At 37.4% G+C, this 21225-nt stretch overlaps 1 protein-coding gene across 1 annotated transcript; it reads right to left on the bottom strand.

Annotated features, from left to right (window-relative positions):
• Nucleotides 1-790: 790 nt before the first annotated feature.
• Nucleotides 791-20879, bottom strand: LOC133519151 (aspartate aminotransferase, cytoplasmic). Its single transcript, XM_061853110.1, has 9 exons — nt 20600-20879; nt 18940-19047; nt 16178-16251; nt 15290-15398; nt 13558-13775; nt 11780-11930; nt 9868-10033; nt 5673-5744; nt 791-3121 (listed from the first exon to the last, which is right to left on the bottom strand). The coding sequence occupies exons 1-9, from the start codon at nt 20709-20711 to the stop codon at nt 2902-2904; spliced, it is 1230 nt and encodes a 409-aa protein (XP_061709094.1). The 5' UTR covers nt 20712-20879; the 3' UTR covers nt 791-2901.
• Between the last annotated feature and the right edge of the window lie 346 nt (nt 20880-21225).

Raw genomic sequence — 21225 nt, 5'->3', positions numbered from 1 at the left:
GTATTCTGAATATAATGGTAAAATCGTCATCTGAATTTTGTATAATTACTGTCTGTAATTTAATTCGTGCTTTGCCCACTTTAGCAGCTATTTTTTAAATATTTGTAAATAATAGTAGCTTTTGCATACTACAAATTGTGGAAGTTAATTCTTACTATCACAATATACATAATGGATATATACAGAGGATTACTATAACTGCCTTATATCTAAAATAGGCCCTTGAGGCATTGTACCAAGGATGCTGGCGGCATTTCATCGTTGTATCGCAATACTGATACGTTGTGCGAAGAAGTCACCAGCTCTTCTGTCACCAGTTACGTCAACGTTAATGTATGCAATTTAACCAACTTTACGTGAGTTTATTACACTTGAAATTTCTATGAGATTACATTAAAGACACCTTTTTTTTTTCAAATAAAAGAATATTTTTTGAAATCGGTTTACATGATACAGAATTATCCTCGAAAAACCAACATACGTGCACATCGCGCAAATCAGTGAGACAATTTGCCGATAGATGACGCTGTACACAATTATACTTAGTATAGGTATCTACTTCTGATCATAGATTAGCTTCTGATCTAGTCTTTATAGTTACTCGAGATAATTCAAAGTTCGTATGGAACCCTCGGTGCGCGAGTAAAACGAAATCGCACTTGACCGGTTTTTTTAAATTTTAAATATGACACTTTTTCTGCAGAAACATTATATAACAATCTACAAGATATGAGCATTGATATGGTTTTTCTGGTAATCTATTTTAATTTAAGAAAGTGAAGGAAAATGCTTCAAGTCACCCCTATTTATTTCTGTTGTATCCTTATTACTACTGCAACTTTTATTTGCAATTAATTAAATGATATAGGAATTGATTAGTATTAAAGTTGCAAATACCTACTAAAGTGTACATTTACAATGTTATCTTAGATGTTGCAAGCGCGAGGTCAGTGCAGCCCCAAGGCTGCCAACTCGGCGATCCCATGGGATTCGCAAAATAACGTTACAATTTTGCGTACATCTCACTGAAAAAAAAGATGTTTAATTTCATTGAGTATTTGTTTTATTAAAAAAACAACTAGGTATGACAATATATTGTTTATACAAATCTTTAAAACATCAAAAATGACAGCTACAAGTATGTATAGCACATAAGTAATAACATAGATATAATTTCAAGTGGAAATAATATTTTAACAAATGGTAAGAAATACACACTCTTACTCTTTTAACAATACAGCTGTGGTCAGTTAATTTTGAACACCTCGCCCGCTTAGTAAACTTATTTCTGACTGTACAAGAAAAACCACAACAATTAATAAGCATCCGTGGCGCAGCATCTGCGTCGCGGTAGGGCAACCAAACATACAGTCATAGAATTTAATTTCCTTACCATTTCTTACCTTGTTACTGTGACAAGGCACGAAATGGTGGACTAACTTTAAACTCCATGACCTCACATAGAGTGCACGCAAAGCCACGGCTAGAGTTACATTGCGACGCGTACGTACAAAATAATTACGCGCAAAAACAAACCGTGCAATGATTCTTTATTCGAATACTAACTATCGACTGTTTTCGCTAAGCTGAGGATACCAAGACGTAAAAATGTGCTCGGATAATCTCTTTAATGTTGTGTATACAAAGTAAAAAAATTCGAGACTGCAACATTTTTACTTTGTTTCACTGGCAACAACTGTGACCGCCTTGTATGTACTTCGCTAGCACATGCTACAATAAAAGCATTTAATACTGGTAAGCTGAATGAGTAATGCGGTATTGTCGAAGTTAGCTGTAGGCGTTAGCTGCTATCACAAACCACTAGTATTAACACACACCTTGCGATCTTAATCTATTTTCATCTGTAATTTTAGGTACATTACAGTAATAGGCGAATGCTGATAGCAGCGAACTGCTGATGGCGGATCAGTGCCATCCAAACGAACATAATCGCCTGCTTCCTACAATCACCTGCGATTTCAATTACAAACGAACGTATTTTAACATAAATATATTTATACATAATCATAAGTGTCAACTCGAGGATTTTATATTTGCTAACAACTTATGCTAATATTGCTAGAATAGTCCTGAAACTCTAATCGCCATGCCAACAAATAACAATAATATTAATAAATAATAACTATTTTATTGTATAGCGCTCCAATTTTTATGCTGTCTACAATATATGGTTTTGATTTAGACAATACTTTTGATCGTATATTGTAAAACTTAACATACTTAATTTCATTAAAATGTATAATTATTACAGTTTCAATATAATATTATGCGCTGTATATTATTATTAAGCAAATAAAAGAGGTGTAAAATATTGCACTATTGAGTCATGCCATAAAGAGGTTCTCTACGCAGAAGCCTCGTAAAAATATCAACAACGGACATTGACATTGTGGATATAAGTATCACTTTCATTTTCTTTTAATCATCTTAAATCGTGGGTCAGTACAAACAGTGTTTATGTGGACTTCATGCCTTTTGTAATAAGGTCCACCGATGGACAGTTATCAGTGTGGGCGATGGTACTTAGAAGAGTTCTTTTTTGTAATCGAAAGATCTGAAGTGTAGCATAGTTTTTCTAACGAGACAGCCTAGTAAACAGCTGCCTACACCTGCGACACACACGACGGACTGTGACTTCACAGTGATTAATTTAAGTATGCTTAGGTACAGCAGAACATGAAATGCAGACAGGTTAAAAGCGTAGCGTAGACAGCTGGTTGGTTGGTAGACAGACGACATGATGATCAATGGGTACCTTACCCATTGGTTTCTAACAAAAGTGTAACGGAATCAACGAGTGCTAAAGCCCATCGGCCTCGTAGTTATTGAAGAGTTTGTTCGTCGCCCGCCTCCGCCACCACCGGTAACAAGAAGGTATAGTTACTCGTCGCCGGGGAACTTGACGACGGCGTCGTGGATGGCCTCGGCCACGTAGCGCACGTTACCGGGGTTGAGGCCGCAGATGTTGATGCGGCCCGAGTTGAGCAGGTAGATATGGTACTGCTCGATGAGGTGCTGCACCTGACGCGGCGTCAGGCCCGTGTACGAGAACAGCCCGATCTGCTTCACAATGTGGTCCCAGGTGCCCGGCGTGCCCAGCCTGCCGGCAAACGTGCCCTCTTTTAACACCACTATACGATAATACCTTGCTTTTTTTTGCTTTGCTTGCCTTGCTTGCTTGCCTTGCTTGCTTGCTTGCTTGGGTGACTTTGCTACTTTGACCAATTTTTTCCAGGATATAGATATCACTTAAAGTCGTAGGTTGGCAAAAGGGTTTCAAGTTACTTTCCAAGTCATCTTGGACGTGGGCTACTACCCCTACCATTTTTGCGCTTGCAATCTCATACTGAACCCATTGATACCATATAGGTATACCCACATCCGAGATAACTTGTGCCAAAATCTATTTCTAAAAGACTTGGACCGATTAACGAATTATTAAAGATTTTATTTACGGAAAAAATAGGCAGCTATTTTTTCATTTTTTTTAACTCGTAAAAGTATTGTTTAAGAAACGTGGTCATCCTGTTACGTCAGATGTAAACAAAGCAAAGTAGTTACACAAATTTCATAAACGAGGGTAGTATACAGTTTAAACCATAACAAAACCGCTTGGCTTACCGTTAGTCGCTCGCGGACGTTGACCCGTAATCGGTCGTTTAGTCGGTAAAATTCTTTTGACCCGCGAATAATATGAACTGGTGCTATGATACTTTTAAGTGCTGAAAATTTACGCGAAGCATCGTCTATTCCGCACTTACCGCAATACCATCTCGTACAACTCGTACAAAAGGTAATGTCAAAGCTCATTTAGCCAAATTTGCATTTTGACGGTAATACGTATGTTAAAAGTATGAAGGCGAAAAGCTGGCAACTTACGTACTCCTTGCGTAGACCTTATTGTTGTTGCAATACGGTTTACGAACGAAAGGTTACTTAAGAGGCCGGTAACGATTTTAGAGCAAAAATGTAAAATTGATAGATTTAGTCACTGACATAGCCAGGCTGTCGAGAAAAAATTGTGTCCTCCATTTTCCGCGTTTGACGTCTGTCACTAACCTAAAGAATAAGCATAGCTGTGTAGTTAGCCAGAAGCGAAACTGTTATGACAACTGTTCATTTTATGCCTACATATGCACTGTAAAGAAATAAAATGTATTTATTTCCTTGCATGTGTATTGAAATTGTTTTACATATGTAACACGGACGACATTAAAAATAAAAATAGTCATAAAACTTGATGTTATTAGAATACATTTTCATAGCGCACAAGGGCATTTTTTATTTTTTTTATTTTTTGTCACAAGCGTGGCATCTCGCTAGTAGTCGGAGATACGGAGATGGAATACGAGTAAACGCAGTGAAGTGCCTGCACTTCATTGAGGCGCGGAAACATTTTATTAGAGATGTCGACTCTAGTTCTATACCTCAATGGATTTAGTCATTGAAATTCTACACCTAATACGTAATATCTAAATAACAAGTATTGGTTTCTATTAGCACGTCTTCTCATCTTGTCTTTTAATAATGAGGTTGCAAGCGTGCGTCCTCGGTAATATGTGACGAGAAGGAACAGTATTTAAAAATTCATCAAAAAATTATGGTGGTAAATTATACTACTGTACAAAATTATGTATACGAACAGTTTCAGCAAAGATTGTTTAAGTATCAAAATTACGTTGAAATTACGTCGATTTTCAGAGAAATTGTCACTTGTTTTGAAGTAATTTGATTTCGTCTAACTTTCATTTATCCTACTTCAAATTTATAATTACAAAAATGTAGTTTATTAAAGTTGAAGTAAAGGATGTGTTATACAAAATTAGTATTTTTAGCAGTTTACTAATTAACGAAATTTACAAATTAAGTGCCTTAAAATCAGTGCTTTGCGCGCGTTTACCTAAACGTCCATCAGAAAAAAAAAACATTACTAATAAAGTGAGTCTGTTGTAAAAAAAAATTATATATTAAAATAAAAGATAACAAGACTGCTAATAGAAACCAGTACTTGTTATTTGTAATAGTTAACAAAAGGTGTACAATTTCTTCGACTAAATCTATCAATTTAACATTTTTGCGACTAAAATCGATAACGGCCTCTTAACTGTGTCGACCTTCGTGTTAACGCATTCATTGACAGGAGGCGTGGTTTATGTGACGGTGAACGCATATCACGCATATATGCGTTGTTGACAACGAATGTCTTCGTTCGGAAGGAATGAGGGTAGGGGCTTAGACGCACGTAATTGGCCACAAAGTAAGAGGTTTTTGAGAAAGCTTTGTAGTTCCTTTTCTCAATAATATTGTATTATATGATATATAAAAATGCGTTAATTATTATTTTTCTCGCACTTGCTTATGTTTCAATTTGGTCAATGATAACAAGGTCACGATGTATATGTGAATAAATAAGCCCATTTACATGATGCGAGTTGTCCATAGTCCGGTTTAATACAATAGACGACAATTGCCATTCGATTATCGTCACAAAACTCTTAGGATTCATATAAACCAATATCCATCGCATATTGTTTAGATAAATGGAAACATTACATTTTCGAAGTGCGGATGACTCAAGCATAAACGATATAAGCTTATTGAATTTAGAATCTCCTCCGTTTAAATTTAAAGAAAATAATAATAAGTCTTACTTTATGAGCTCGGCTCGCAGGGCTTCTCTCATCTGGATAACTCTCGACGACATCGTCTTGATGTGTTCCCTCCTGCGAACATTGAAATGCAATTTAAGTATTACAACTAGATATGACATACTTAGTGCCAATTGCACCAACCACGCTGACAGCTGGTCAACGTTAATCAGCAGTGAACTATGAAACTCCTCATCCAATAAGATTTAGCGGATGTTTTAACGGTGACAGACGGTTTGGTGGAACCGACCCTTAATCGTAAACCGTCAATCAGATTCACTTTACCGATAATGCTTCTAAGAATCGTTCTTCTAGGACCGCTTTCGCTTAGGAGCACCGGATCTGGTAGCTGCCCTTACAAAAAGAAAATCCACCCTGTACATATATGTCAGAGAACGGCTGAATTAGCCTCATGCATGAAGTTTAAATTTGTACCAAATATTTTTTATTCGGATCATTGTTATCATTATGCTCGCGGCGGAAGTTATCGCACCCGTTCTGGCTCGAATAATTAATTTCTCCTTCTCGTCTGGCTCTTTTCCTTCGTCTTGGAAACTTGCCCATGTGATCCCATTGCCAAAAGTCTCCAATCCCACATCTTTTTCTCAGTACCGCCCTATTTCTATTCTTCCGATCTTCTCCAAGGTCATCAGATATTTTGTCAACAAACTTCTCTCTTCTTTTCTTAACAGATATAACCTATGGAATCCCTTTCAGTCTGGTTTCCGTCCCGGCCATAGCACTGTGTCAGCCTTAGTCAAGGTAACTGATGATATCCGATTTAATATAGAAAAAAAAGTAGCTAACGGCTTTGGTTCTTTTAGAGATGTGATTTTCGCTATTCTACGTAATTTCAATCTGTCCCCAATAACTCTGTCTTGGTTTCGTGGTTATTTATTTGGAAGGCGCCAGCGGGTTATAGTCGAGGATACTGTTTCCTCGTGGTGTGAACTGACCACGGGGGTCCCTCAAGGCGGGGTACTATCCCCTTTACTTTTCTCGATATTTATTTTGTCGGAATCACAAAATCACTTGTCTCCTCGTACCATCTTTATGCCGATGACTTGCAAATCTATTCCGCGGCAAGCATAGATAAGTTGGGACCTTTAATAAGCCAAATTAACCGGGATCTGGATTCTATCCGCGAATGGGCGTCATCATTTGGCCTTATGGTCAATGCGGAGAAGTCGCAAGCAATTTTGATAGGGAGTCCTCACTTCATCTCCAAGTTGTCTGAAGTGACAATGCCTGAAATCATCTTCGATGGAACTTACATTCCTTTCTCGCCTACCATCCGGAATTTAGGCATTGTCATTGATCAGACCCTGTCGTGGGCTCCCCATGTGACTGAAACCAGTAGGAGACTCTTTGCTTCCCTGCACTCGCTTCGTCGTCTCCAAAGCTTCCTCCCTATTCACACAAAAGTAATGCTAGCACGTTCTCTTTTGATTCCACTTCTGGATTATACAGATATCACCGTGCTAGATCTCACTGAGGAACTGCTTGATAAACTTGAACGTCTGCAAAATGTGTGTATCAGATATATTTTTGAGTTACGAAAATTTGACCACGTTTCGTCTTTCCGCTCCCAGCTCAAGTGGCTGCCCATCCGTCGCCGTACATATACTTTCCCTTCTCTTTAATGTCCTGTTTTCTCCTTCTTCCCCTACTTACCTCCCGGAGAGATTTAAGTTCTTAGCAGACGGCAGCGGGCACCGACTCCGCTCCAGCGCGAATCTCTCGCTATGTATGCCACCTCACAAACATCGATCCTATGGCAAGTCCTTCACGGTTAACTCTGTCAAATTATGAATTCTTTACCATCTTCTCTTCGACAGTGTCAATCTGTCGCTTCGCTAAAGGAGAATTTATAAAAGTTATGGCTTTCGGACGAAACTTAATTTAAAGGATGTGTGCGGTATTTTAGTTTTTGTATATATGTAATATATATTATAGAATATACATAATATGTGTATATATTTGTTGTAGGTCATATACCATTGCATGTATATTGTAGGTTGAAATAATACCTTTTCTATTTATTTATTTTTGCGCCACTTTGTACAGTACGGATGTCTACCGTCTCCAATTCTCCCTCAAGTGCTCAAAGGTTAACTGGAAGAGATCCCTTAAAGGGATATGTAGGCCTTTGTACTATTGATGAGTGTTTTATTTCCTGTTTTGTTTTAATTTCTGTACAATAAAGAGTTTTACTACTACTATCATTATAGGATGTTTTAAATGCATTTCCGTTATAAAATTATCATTTAATTGCTTAATATAATAAATAAAAATGAAAAATATTGCGCGCGATATGCTAATGAGCGAAACGCAATGCCATTGGTTGAAACGTCACGTGACGTCACAGTTCAGTCAGATTTTTTGTTTTGTTCTACGTCGCACTGATTTTGAAATAAACCTGCTATAAAAATGTATTTTAGTCGCGTTTTATTAATTAAAAATGGTTATATCTCAAACATCGGTTATTGTCGACTACTTCTAGATAAACACTTGGTTGAGTTTCAATACTGTTATTATTTAAATTTGCACGTACTTACATACAACACGTCGATAAAAAGTTTTATCGCCAGCTACACACTAGTTTGCAGTTAGTAACACGAAATTCCAGATGTTTTTGCATTATTGTAGGTTTGTCGATGCATGTATTATTGAATTATTGTAGATGTCTATCACCAGTATAATTTCATTAAACTTATTGTCATTTTAAAATAACTTTTGAATTTAAATTAAACATTGAAAATAAATTGAACCACACCCAACTTATTAGTAGGAAAATGCAAGAATAGTTACTTAGCAATTAAATATACTTAGTGTAATAAAATTAAAATTGTCACTCCGGGGCGCAAATTAACATATTATTAATTAATGCATGTATGTATCTCACTAAGTGAAATGTATATTTCTTTTGAGATCAATAAAAAATCTTCAACCAAAAGTCAACTCCTGCCTACAATTTTTAAATTTTGGTTGTGCCAGAGTATCATATGGATTTCGTCATTTAGGTCTCCTAGAACGCATTAGTATGCGTGTTTGGGGTTTTTTTTTTTTTAATTTCAGGGCTTAAATGTTATCGTAAATGTAAAATTGGTGATTAAAATTGTGTATTGTGAACGCTAATAGATGAGATTGATGCAAAATAAATTTCTGATCAAATTGGTCAATTTGATAATCCCGTCTGGACGAGCCTTAAGAACTGGTCTATGCTATACAATTTAAAAAGTTTTGTGCAAAGGTTTGAATTAAAGAATATGCAGTTGAATATTGTGTATTAATTCGTAAATACTTAGTTAAATCAAAAACTTTACATTAAATCAATGATTGATGTGATGATAAGACTTCATACCTACTACTTACTTCCGAAGCTTATGGTCCAGCCCAAAAGGTAAGAAGTATTTTGTTACCAGATCGATTGATATCTACAAACAAACTTGGATTTTAATATATTGAGTGCTATTGTACATTGTGAGCTGCACTTGTATTTCTTTGTATGCTTTGGCAATAGATAATGCCTATAGAACGGTTTTCAGGTTCGTCCCTGGTATTTAAAAATAATAAAACGAATTATTAGTGTCGACTAGCTGAAATACACGAACAATATTAGTAACAAACGTCAGTTGTGTCGGAACTGTGACGTCATCGGCTGTGTAGAATTCGCGCCAAAAATTATGAGCGTTTCAACCGCTCAAAATTTTTCAACATTTTAAATATTTTTTAATAAATTAATGTGAAGATTTATAAAAGTATTTTAATTTTTTTCGGTGTTAAACCGATATAAAAAATGATTTAAAAAATTAAAAAATATTCATGCATGAAGCTAATTGTGCCATCTCTCGCCATTAAGAGGCGTTTTATCACTCCACATTTGACAAATAGAGCAAACTAGGGTCTTCGCACACCTGAGTGGCGTAAAAACCTTGTTTGCGAGTTAAGTTATGCTGTCCGTCAATCTTCAAGAGAGAACGAACGGAAGAAGATGACGTCGGTGGCGGTGGATTCTTTGTCAAATCCACTAGTTTGCTTAAGATAACAAACGTAAAGTGTACTGTGATTTGTAATCAGTCTTGTCCAGTAAAGACTGAGTTTAAGATCGTATTTCATTGATGTAGTCATCCACGATTGAAGGTTACGCCTACGATTCCCGACAATCAGAAATGGGATATAATAAAATACAAGAGACCATTGATCGAAGAGCTGCTTATCGCTGAGCACGGTGGCGACGATGCGCGCGCCGTGCGCGGGCGGGTTGGAGTAGCCGGCGCGCACCACCCACGTCAGCTGCGACTTCATGGCCGGCGCCAGCGCCGCGTCCGCCACCACGACCGCCAGATTGCCCACGCGCTCGTCTGCACAAACGTAATCACACCATGTACCGAACCGTATATGAATCACCGATCTGGCAAACTAATCTGAGGTTTTCCACGGGCTGTACCGTACGTTCCGCATTGAATTCCACCTGTACAATTTCTTTGGCCAATGTGCATTGCGTCTCACTCTCTCATTAAGCAAAATGTGGGATGCAAATACACATTGGATAGCCACGTGAACCAAATATATTACCTACTGGAAATTACATACCGAGGTGGTATAAAAGATAATTTACTTATATAATATAATTATCTTATCATTCCTCGCCTGAATATATTAATTTTACTTCCCTGAATATTGATTTTCGCCCTCAAAAACCCCCATATAGCAAATTTCATCGAAATAGATCCCCGAAATATGTACGTATACAAGATTTGCTCGTTAATAAGTATTAGATTTAAGTATCGTTATTTTGATTTATGTGTACTGGATTTCGCTCACTTCACTTTAGAAGGGATAACACTTTTGCCAGGATTGTTTTGCTTCATTTTTTGATAAATCCATAATTAATGTGTGAAGATTCATGAGCACGATGAAAAAGGTCTGTTCGGCCAGAATCTTCTTTTGCTCCAAAACAGTAAGTAGGTATAGAGATAGGCCGCATCAATAGGTAATATTAAAAATTTACTCACTGTTTAGCTCCAACCCCGAGTTTGGGTACAAAATTGGATTAGTAGTTTCCGATCGGTTCAAAGGTCTAGTAGTCACAGGACAAGCCGAGACTAATTGGTAAACTATTACACTTTAGCGATAATAACCCTTTACCTGTTCTAGTACTTACCTGAGAAAAAAAATCAGGGTCGCAAATTATTCTTATCAGTTATATTCCAAAGAGAAACAAAAGCGACAACGCCGCTGGTGGTAATTGCTAATAATAGAGATGCTAATTTGTACAATAACGCATGTAACTTTTAAACAAAAGGCTTGTAAAAGTAAAATTAAAGGTACATTATATTTATTCCGTTTTTTTTCTCACGATAGGTCTGACTATACAGAAGTGTTTTATTAAAAAAAGAGGTGCGACAAGTAAATAATCAAAGCTCAATAAATATTTATTTATATTACAGAAAATTCAAAATACCATCGTCTTGGATATTAATAAACTTTTTTTACATGATGTTGGTGTTTCAAAAATGCCTCTTTATAACTATATAATAATGATGATATAATTCGGCACCAAAGGCGAGACATTCCGTTTCTATGGTTTCTATGGCTGTTTCTCGATTTCTTAAATATCTCTGTAAGTATAGTAGATAGAACTGCGGGAGTTTCAATGCAAGCTACTATATAATAAGATAAATAGTATTGTAAGATAAACAGTGGTGGTCAAATTTGAGGCAAAATAAAACACTGTGATTTGTACTAATCTACTAAAGATCGTTTTTGATCCGAAGAAACGAGATTTTTTTTGAATTATTAGTTTTAATTATTGTGAGACTATGACAATATCAATTTTGCGAACCGATCGTATTACGACGCACGCTAACCCTGACGATTTAGACCTGCCTAGTTAGGTGGAGCGTGTTCTTTTAACGGTACAAAATAAAATACTTACAAAGGTAATAGACACGCGTGATGATTATAAAAAAAATACGTACTGGAGTGTTAACGGAGAGGTTTAACGTGTCAATAAAGATAAAAGTAGATTGGCTCAGAATAACTAAATGTTTATTCAGAACAGCCAAAGTAGAGCATTAAAAGCAAAATAAAGGCAATATACTCACTATAGAGTCCGAAGTTCTTGGCGTAGGACTGCGCGCAGACCAGCTCGAATCCGCGCTGCACGAAGTAGCGCACGGCCCACGCGTCGCGGTCCAGGTCGCCCGACGCGAAGCCCTGGTACGCGCTGTCGAAGAACGGGAACAGCTTGCGCTCCTGCCACACATCCCGCTCATTGCATTACAACATATACCTATGCGACACTCGCGCACTACAACCAATCAACAAATAAATTAAAATAAATAAATAAATACTATAGGGACATTCTTACACAAATTGACTCAGTCCCACGGTAAGCAAAGTAGGCTTGTGTTGTGGGTAATTAAATGCCCCTACCGGGATTCGAACCCAGGACCATCGGCTTCATAGGCAGGGTCACTACCCACTACGCCAGACCGGTCGTCAAAACAAATAGGTTGTTTATTAAAATTATTAAGTATAGTCGTTAGATTTGTAGCTGGCCCCGAGCGGCTTATCCTTTGTCTATTGTTAACTAAAACCGCGCGTGCCACTACCTGGAAAAAAAGGGCCCGGTTACTTTAACCGGTTAGTGAATTATAACTCCTATGGTAACTGAAATAAGACTCAAAATGAACAAATGGAAAAATAATTTGCGATTTCTTGTCTGCTCCCTATACGGTTACACGGTTAAACCCACACGAGTGTTTTAAGGAAGTGAAGGTTCCGTTACAAACCTAACAATTCAATCATTCCATCTGTATATAATTATAAATAACTAATCATAATAGATATAGAATTTCCCAGCAAGGAATATCATCAAGAGGGAGGTATCATTGATCACCTGATTATTTTAAGAAAAATAGATCATGAAATTAATAAATTGAATATATATGTACGAGTATTTCCGGATTTCACGGTTATATAGCACTGTCAACATTGAGCGATAACCACGCCACGGTATACGGTATTGATAATTGAATAAAAAAATATTAGAAAAAGATCACTCTGAAACGCTGCTTATTTTATATTAAACGTTTAAAGATGCAGCTGGCATTGCGGCTAAGATATATATGTTACATAAGAGATCGTAGAATTACTATAATAAAAAACGGAATTATTGGTAGACTACTAGTGTCTGGAAGAACTATTCCATATAATAGATAAAAACACATAGATATTTTAGGAATTTGGGAACACAGAATATTTTTTAGCCACGATAAAAAAGAAAAAAAAACGGAGTAACTATATCTACGAATAGTATTACACAGATGAAAGACGCTGTAGCCATTCATTCCGGGAAGCAAAAGTTAAAGCCCAAAATATGCTGGCATATATAATGCTGCAATGACAGAGGACCAGATGCTCTTAATAATGATGATGACTACTGTCTACTAGTCAAGGAATTATAGTTTTTTAAGCAAAACTGCGGAACAACTATATCTATCTGTACTGACTACTCATATTCGACGAAGCATGTGGCGATATTAGTTTGCCAGGTTATAAGATATTAGGATTGCGACTGCAACATCTTTACTGCAGCGGAAAATGGGCGATGCTTCTAATAAATTCTTTAAAAAATTGCGTGCATTCCCATTGGGATTAGATCGTTCAATCCTTCACTTATTTTGTCAATATAGGCGGTGTCATCATTAGATTACCGCTGGTGAAACCGTGCACAGTAATGTCATACATCGGTTAAAATTAATGTAGGGCGGTTTGCAGAGCGTCAAGAGTGCATGCTCGGAGCACGCGTTCCGTGTTCCGTGGCCCTTGGGTTACGCTACTACAAACGCAATCCGAATGTATCTGTCACACAGTGTACCTCGCAAACGTCGGCGATCTTCTCCCACTGCTCGTGCGTGGGGTCGATGCCGGTGGGGTTATGCGCGCAGGCGTGCAGCAGTACGACCGAGTTCTCAGGCGCCGCGCGCAGGTCCTCCAGCATGCCGTCGAAGTCGATGGTGCGCGTCTTCGCGTTCCAGTACCGGTAGGTGCGCGGGTTCTCGAACCCGGCACGCACGAACACCAGGTGGTGATTCTCTGTGCGAATGTACGATAAATACAATAGAGAGATGGCATGCATTAAACACCGGCTGGGCAATAAATAAAACTGGAATATCTTTTTTCTCAAACTTGTAATGAAATGATGACAATGACTTACTTCAAATTAGGTCCGGAAATACTACATATCAGGTGCGATGAGTGATGATGATATGTAAAGGATTTTCATACAGCCTTACACACCTAGGCCTATAAGGCAACCTTCTTTTGTTTTTTAACGTCAAATAATGGCACGTCTTGGCATTTAACTATAAAAAACCTATAAGCAAAATTCTGCCACTACGCTTTTTTTCATTTTTTTTGTCGTTTTTGTGTTTTTTTTTTTTCTTTGTTGTGTTTGTTAAATATTATTTCAGAGATTCAAAGGGGAACAAAAATTTCATTATTTTTGCGCTACGACGCACGGTTTAGGAGATACAGCCCCAAAAAGTTTTATTTTTTTCAGTCATGCAGAAATCTTTATAGGGCTGTATCTCCTAAACCGTGCGTCGTAGTGTAAAAATAATCAAATTTTCGTTCCCCTTTCGGTAACAACAAAAAAGAAAAAAGAAAAGAAAAAAGTGGTAGCGCCAAAATAATTACATTTTTGTTCCCCTTCAATACCCCACGCACTGAATAACCTATCACATTAGGACATGAAACAATCATCATCATCATCCTAATTTTTATTTTTATTATTTCATTGTAAGTTTGAGAAAAGCACTATACAAATCTCGGCGGGAAACGGGGTTGCCGGCCGCGTCTCCCTATCGACCTCGCTACGCTCGGCCGTCTATATCTACTTGGCCTGCAACCCTTCGTTTCCCGTCCTCTATAGTAATGTACTATTGCTCTATAAACTTATTTCTTTCGAGATCGAACATGCTCGCTTTAACAATGAACATACACTTGAAGCCGTGATTTAACATAATAATCAGCTGTTTGTGGCGTCTATTAATACAATATGAAATTGTAGACGTACCAAAGACAATTACAATTAATATACTTTATCTACACACATATCATAACCCTCTATGATGCCTACAAAATCCGTAAATAATGGACAACATTACGATAAACAGTTTTGTTACAACAAATTTCTTATCTGTGAAAATGTTGTTATTGCTTCATTAGTTATCATCAAAATCGATTTGGTTATGACATTAAAATTTGGAACATCTCTGAAAAAAAAAGCAATTCGATTTGACCTCTATTTGTAACGTTACTATAAAGTTTCGTCTAAAAAGAGCGATAATAGTTTTTTTTACAAGGGAGCAAAGTTGTTGTTTAACCGCTCGTACTAATATTAGCACGAGCCCCGAGTAAGCGAAAGATCCCAAAATTGAACCACGAGCGTAGCGAGTGGTTCGAGAAGTGGAATCTTGAGCGTTGAGAGGGTATCAAGGCACGAGGGTTAAACAACAACTTCTAAAAGTCTAAAAATATCATGAATTATAAAACGTCATTTTTTGAAAGCCAGAACTACCGCTTGTCTATTAGAAGTAGGTATTTACCCCAAGTGGGCTGTGAGTAGTAGAAGGTGTCGTAGTTGAGATGGCGTCGCAAAAACTCGGCGCCCACGCGTAGCCCGCCAGTACCCGACAGCACTTGCACGCCGAAAGCCTGCCCAACAATCCGTGGTGTAATTATAATAAACATTTGTTATACCTATGAACAATTACAAAGAGTAAACCGCGTTATTGTATTGGATAAATTGATCATACTTTTATGTTAATTAATGATTCATTCGAAAAATATATTTTTAAGGTTCCGTATCCAAAGGGTCAAACGGGACCCTATTACTGAGACTTCGCTGTCCGTCCGTCCGTCCTGTCCGGTCACCAGACTGTATCTCATGAACCGTGATAGCTAGTTGTAATTTGTAGAACAGTTGAAATTTTCACAGATGATGTATTTCTGTTGCCGCTATAACAAATAATACTAAAAACAGAATTAAATAAATATTTAAGGGGGCTCCCATACAACAAACATAATTTTTTTGCCGTTTTTATAAATAATGGTACGGAACCCTTCGTGCGCGAGTCCGATTCGCACTTGGCCGGTTTGTACCCACATTATCGAAGTCAGTCTATCTGTTCTAATTCAAATATCCTTCGGCAACTGACCCACCATCGATCATAAGCGAAATAGAAGTGCCAGGCGAGTTTATTTTTGCGGGCATAGTTTTCTCCTCGAAAACATCGTCGCACTAGCGTCAAAATATGGCTCAATACTCGCTGATTGCCAGCTTGATTTTAGTGTAGACACTAAAACCTACCTAGCTACCTACGTACCTACCTATACCTACGTAGTGCTCTCATCAGATCGTCGACGGTCTAACAGACGCCTATACTTAAAATATCGTCGGAAAGTTAAAGAAGATTATCAGACAATAGACTCACACGTCCACTCGCAATCACAGGGTTGTCTTCGCCCAGCAGCATGGACACGGAGGCGTTGGAGAACTGGTCCAAACCTGTGCACACATATCGTAAGTAGGTATATATAAACAACCTTCTAGTGGATAGTCACCGAGATTTCAGACGGCCTACACACTAGCGCCACACCTGTAGGGCTAAGATGATCGGCTCTTTATCATTTATCACCATGTCTGTCACGTTCTAACAAGTATGTAAGTGCGAAAGTGACGGGCATAGCGACAAGTGATAAAAATGGAACCGTGATGCCACCGCTGGATGCGGTGACGGTGTTATAATATATATGCTTTACTTGTAGGCCTAGAACGCACTGCGATTAATTTCCTGCGGTTTCAGAACCGCAAAAAGTGAAACGTACGGCATGCTTCAAAGCTCACGCACTTGCATGACTGAAACCGCAACAAATTAATCTCAGTGCCTTCAAAGCCTTATACGGTTTTATGTAAGCATAATATTACTATCTCGAACTATATCTCTCGAAACATAGACACGTTCAAAGTGTATTAAGAGGGTATGAAAAGCCAGGAAATTAGAAGGGGAATTAGCATTTACCCCTGATTAAAACGTGTCAAAGTTCAATATAAACATTACAGTGTTGCATTATCCGGCTATCCCCCTCTTAAATGCTGCAGCTGATATGGATAGTCTTAAAGTCAAAAGATTTTGGCTTAGTTGCACGAACATGACGCCCCAGGCCATAGTCAAGCTTTTTCTATGTCTATGTAGCAATTGTTTACTTTTAAATACAGGTCTTACCGACAATGCGGCCAGTTGGCAATCAACTATTTATGCAATACACATTGTACATTTTTTGTAGATCTAACTGCATCTAAACGTATATACGTTTCTTGCGCAAACAAATACGAGTAGTAAATAGTCTCCTCAGCGGTCAGACAAATGCTCATTTGTGCAGTGCTGGTTGGCCCGGTTGTGTCGGCATCAACTACTCTCCGTTAAATAATGACGACTCTGCAGGCTCAAAATTATTAAAAACAGCAAGCCTACGCAAAACGACCAAATTACATATTTGTATGCAGGGGTGCTACGCTAATAGTGTTACTGACTGTACATGTGCAATACAATGGTAATGAGGTGTCTATATAGCGACTTTCATGTTGTTTGTCACTGTGACAAGGTACGAAATGGGTCACAAATTAAATATTTTGACTGTAGAGTAGATAAGTACATGTTAGGTAGATTAGACATTTTTATTTATTTAATAAAAAAATCGTTTAATCCATAACCATCATCCACAGCGCAGGCTTCGCAGGTAGCGCAGGTTGTCGTAGATATGTAATAATAAATAATAATAATTCAGCCTATATACGTCCCACTGCTGGGCACAGGCCTCCTCTCATGTGCAAGAGGGCTCGGGCTATAGTCCCCACGTTAAAGATAGATATGTACTGTGGAAATATCTTAAGACATTATTACATCACGTTGTTATTTCTATCAGTGTTTTATCGTAATCAGAACAGTAACGGTCTTATAATTCGAGCAGATATCAACTTATGTTTATGGCTTGCTCATTATCAACATGGTTGTGATTATATTTGTGTTATCTTCAATTACCATGGCATGGCCAAGACAACAGTATGTTACATAACCGCAAATTCTGCAGTGTTATGATAAAAAGTCTTATCGACATATGATGTTCATGGCGTTGGCTTATAGCTTCAAGAGGGACGTTCCCATGTGACTGTTATATAATTTTGGAGCATCGATTACCTTTTTCCTTGCCATTTCACATAACTATGATATGATTAGTAGTAGGTAAGTACCTATTATTATCAGAAGATAATACCACAATATTCACATACTTACATAAGTATTATGCCACAAGAATTCTGACACTGACACTGTTAGGTAATTCCACTACAGTCAGAGACTAGTACCTAACTAGAGAAAACCCAAAGTCTCCACACAAGACCATGTGCCCGTATGCCTCATCATTGTTGTAGGTGGCATTTTTGTATTTTGCTTAGTGCATAATTATATTATGAAAACTGTCACCTAACTTACTGGTAGCCATTTATTTAGGACTTACAAACTTAAAATTGGACTTGCCTGACACTGCCATAGGCACATGGGTAGATTTAAAGCATTTTAGGCTTGTTGCTATTTAAGGGCACCATCTATTGTGATCTTAGAGGAAATGTTAACTGCTATAGAGATAGGTATACAAGGAATGTTATTTACGATACAAGTGCCAAAAATAGGGAATTCGTAACGAGTGGCCATAAATTAAAACACGACCGAAGGGAATGTTTTAAATCGACACGAGTTGCCAATTACCTATTCGCACATATATCGTACAACGTTTTACAGTACATATGACCCTTTAAATTTTCTACATAGTTACATGATGTGCTAATTTACGCACTAGTGCGGAAAAGTAGCACCATATGTATTGTAAAATAAGATAGGATGCAACGTAATAACCCCGCTGCGGCGAATCATTTTACGAGTAAAATTAGCATAATTTTCCTATGCAGCATTATAGGCACAGACTATTTGTAGGACTTAAAAAATATCCAGCATTTGGCATGCTCCCAAAAGTGTCTTATGAATGTCAGAGTCACAAGTAACAGGACACTTCACTCTACAAACTTGCATCTAGTTAATGTAACATACTAATAAAGCAGCATATGTAATAAAACTAGCTAGGATGAGTCTAATTAAATATGGTGACTGCCTCATATTCATTAGCTTAAATGGTTACTCACCAAGTACAGGCAGGTATTCATGCAACAGGGTTTCGTCAGCTGCCATCTGTTTTTCCACCTTGCGTACAACGGGGAGTACCCATGGTTTTCCATTTTCATCCCTATATGCTGAATACAGAAGTGAAATACATAAATTACACAATCATATATGACAACAATTTCCCTGACCAGTTTGGGCCTTGTTACAATATTTATTTTCATTTCTTTTATGTACATTTTATAGGGATATAAGGATACAGAGGGAGAGTTATGTACATCTAAAAAAGTAGGTATACAAAAAAACATTAGAATGCATCAGCCCAGAAATAAAACTGCATCAAATGGAATATACATATATTCATATTCCATTTATTATTAATTAAGTATATAATTTTGTTGTTGTTACTCATTTGGATGCTATGGTGGCACATACCACTCAAACATACTTACATATATAGACTGTTAAAATTATAAACATTCTCATGTTGAAGTACCTAAGCACAGAACATATGAATGTGAAGTAAACACACTCCTGTATGGTGACTTCTGGTGGTGAGAGAATGTAATTTATTTATTATTTTTTTTGTTTTTATCAAATATCAAATATCAAACATTTATTCAGCAAATAGGCCACAGGGGCACTTTTACATGTCCATTTTTACAAACAATAAAAAAAAAAAAAAACAATTACAAATATTGAATCTATGAAATAATAAATACTTTATTAGAGATGTATACTGTCTCTAAATGTCAAATTACACAAAAAAAAACTATGATAAAAAAATAAAACCATAAAATACTAAAATTCTTTAGAGATGTATAAGTCTCTAAGTGTCAGATATAAAATGTAAAAAAGATATTAAATTATCCTTAGAGATGTAGAGGGTCGCCAAGGCTTGAATTCTTATATAAATAATTAAAAGACAAAAAAATTAAAACAGACAAGAACCGAATGAAGTGTCTCACGTTAATGTCACTCAAAAGTAAAGTTACATACTTTAACATAACCTGTACCCCGTGTAAGCTTAAACAGACCGGTCTCCACAAACAGCACCCGTTCATGAGTATGACGTGTATCTCTATGTCGGTGGAAAACAAGCATACGGCCCGCCTGATGGTAAGCAGTCTCCATAGCCTATGTACGCCTGCAACTCCAGAGGAGTTACATGCGCATTGCCGACCCTAAACCCGCACCCCCCTCGTTGAGCTCTGGCAACCTTACTCACCGGCAGGAACACAACACAACACTATGAGTCTAGTGTTATTTGGCTGCTGTTTTCTGTAAGGTGGAGGTACTTCCCTAGTTGGGCTCTGCTCTAGATCTGGAATGACATCCACTGGCTGTGCCCTACCACACAAAGCGAGATTACATTCACAATGCCCATACCTCTCTTTTGGACGTAGTTTAAGGATGTACCCGGGTCCCAAATTTAATTATTCTTATTGTATTTTCATGCTATCTATGGGACTACTAAGATTTATGAAATGAAGCTAAACTGTTAATTGCATAACAACCTCCAGTGGTTAAACTGATAATACAATAATTAGTTTAACATTCATTTCTACCTTTATCTACTCGCAATCAGCACCAGCTCTTTCATAAATATCTTAGTCGTTATGCCCTCACATATATGTATATATATATAATTAAAAAATAATAATGCACATCGTGTGTACATACCGCCTATGGTCAGGTTCACCTTGTTTTGAAAAGTGTCGTCAATAAACAACTTATTCTTCTGAAAAACCTCGATTGGCGGTCCCTGTTCGACCACTTGGAAGCGGGAAGTCATGTTTACTATCTTTTATTTAAGATATATCTAGCACATACGCAGCCACTGAGACCGCTGGTGATACAAATCCGAAGCAGGACTGACTACTGACTTTTCAATTCAAGGCATATATTGCAAAATTGTGTAATAATTCTTATCAATTGACCTTTACCAATGTCATTTACATCAAATATGTCATATGTGACTGGGCTAGTAGGATTCGTTCTAAAACCAAGTGCTTTATAAAATATGCATGATTGCAACGACTTGCAACAACATAACTCAATACGTAATACTACCTTAATACCTTACTATTCGACGTAAACGCGAATTTTTTAAATAACTTTATTAATTAGTGAGGGACTCATGTGCTGAGCCTACTGAGTAAGACTCATGTGCTGAGCCAGAAAATTAGAAAGGAATAAAAGATAGAGCAAAACGCGCGAATCTTGGGACGGAATATTTGGCGACGCATATCCGCGCTGGTTGCATAGACGTACAATAAGTATAGAGATGAAATGGTAGAGCCGGCAGA

This window comes from Cydia pomonella, chromosome 1 (assembly GCF_033807575.1).
Source record: "Cydia pomonella isolate Wapato2018A chromosome 1, ilCydPomo1, whole genome shotgun sequence".
Classification (NCBI taxonomy): Eukaryota; Metazoa; Arthropoda; class Insecta; order Lepidoptera; family Tortricidae; genus Cydia; species Cydia pomonella.
Note: the sequence above shows the minus strand (reverse complement) of the source record. Positions and strands in the feature narration are given on the sequence as shown.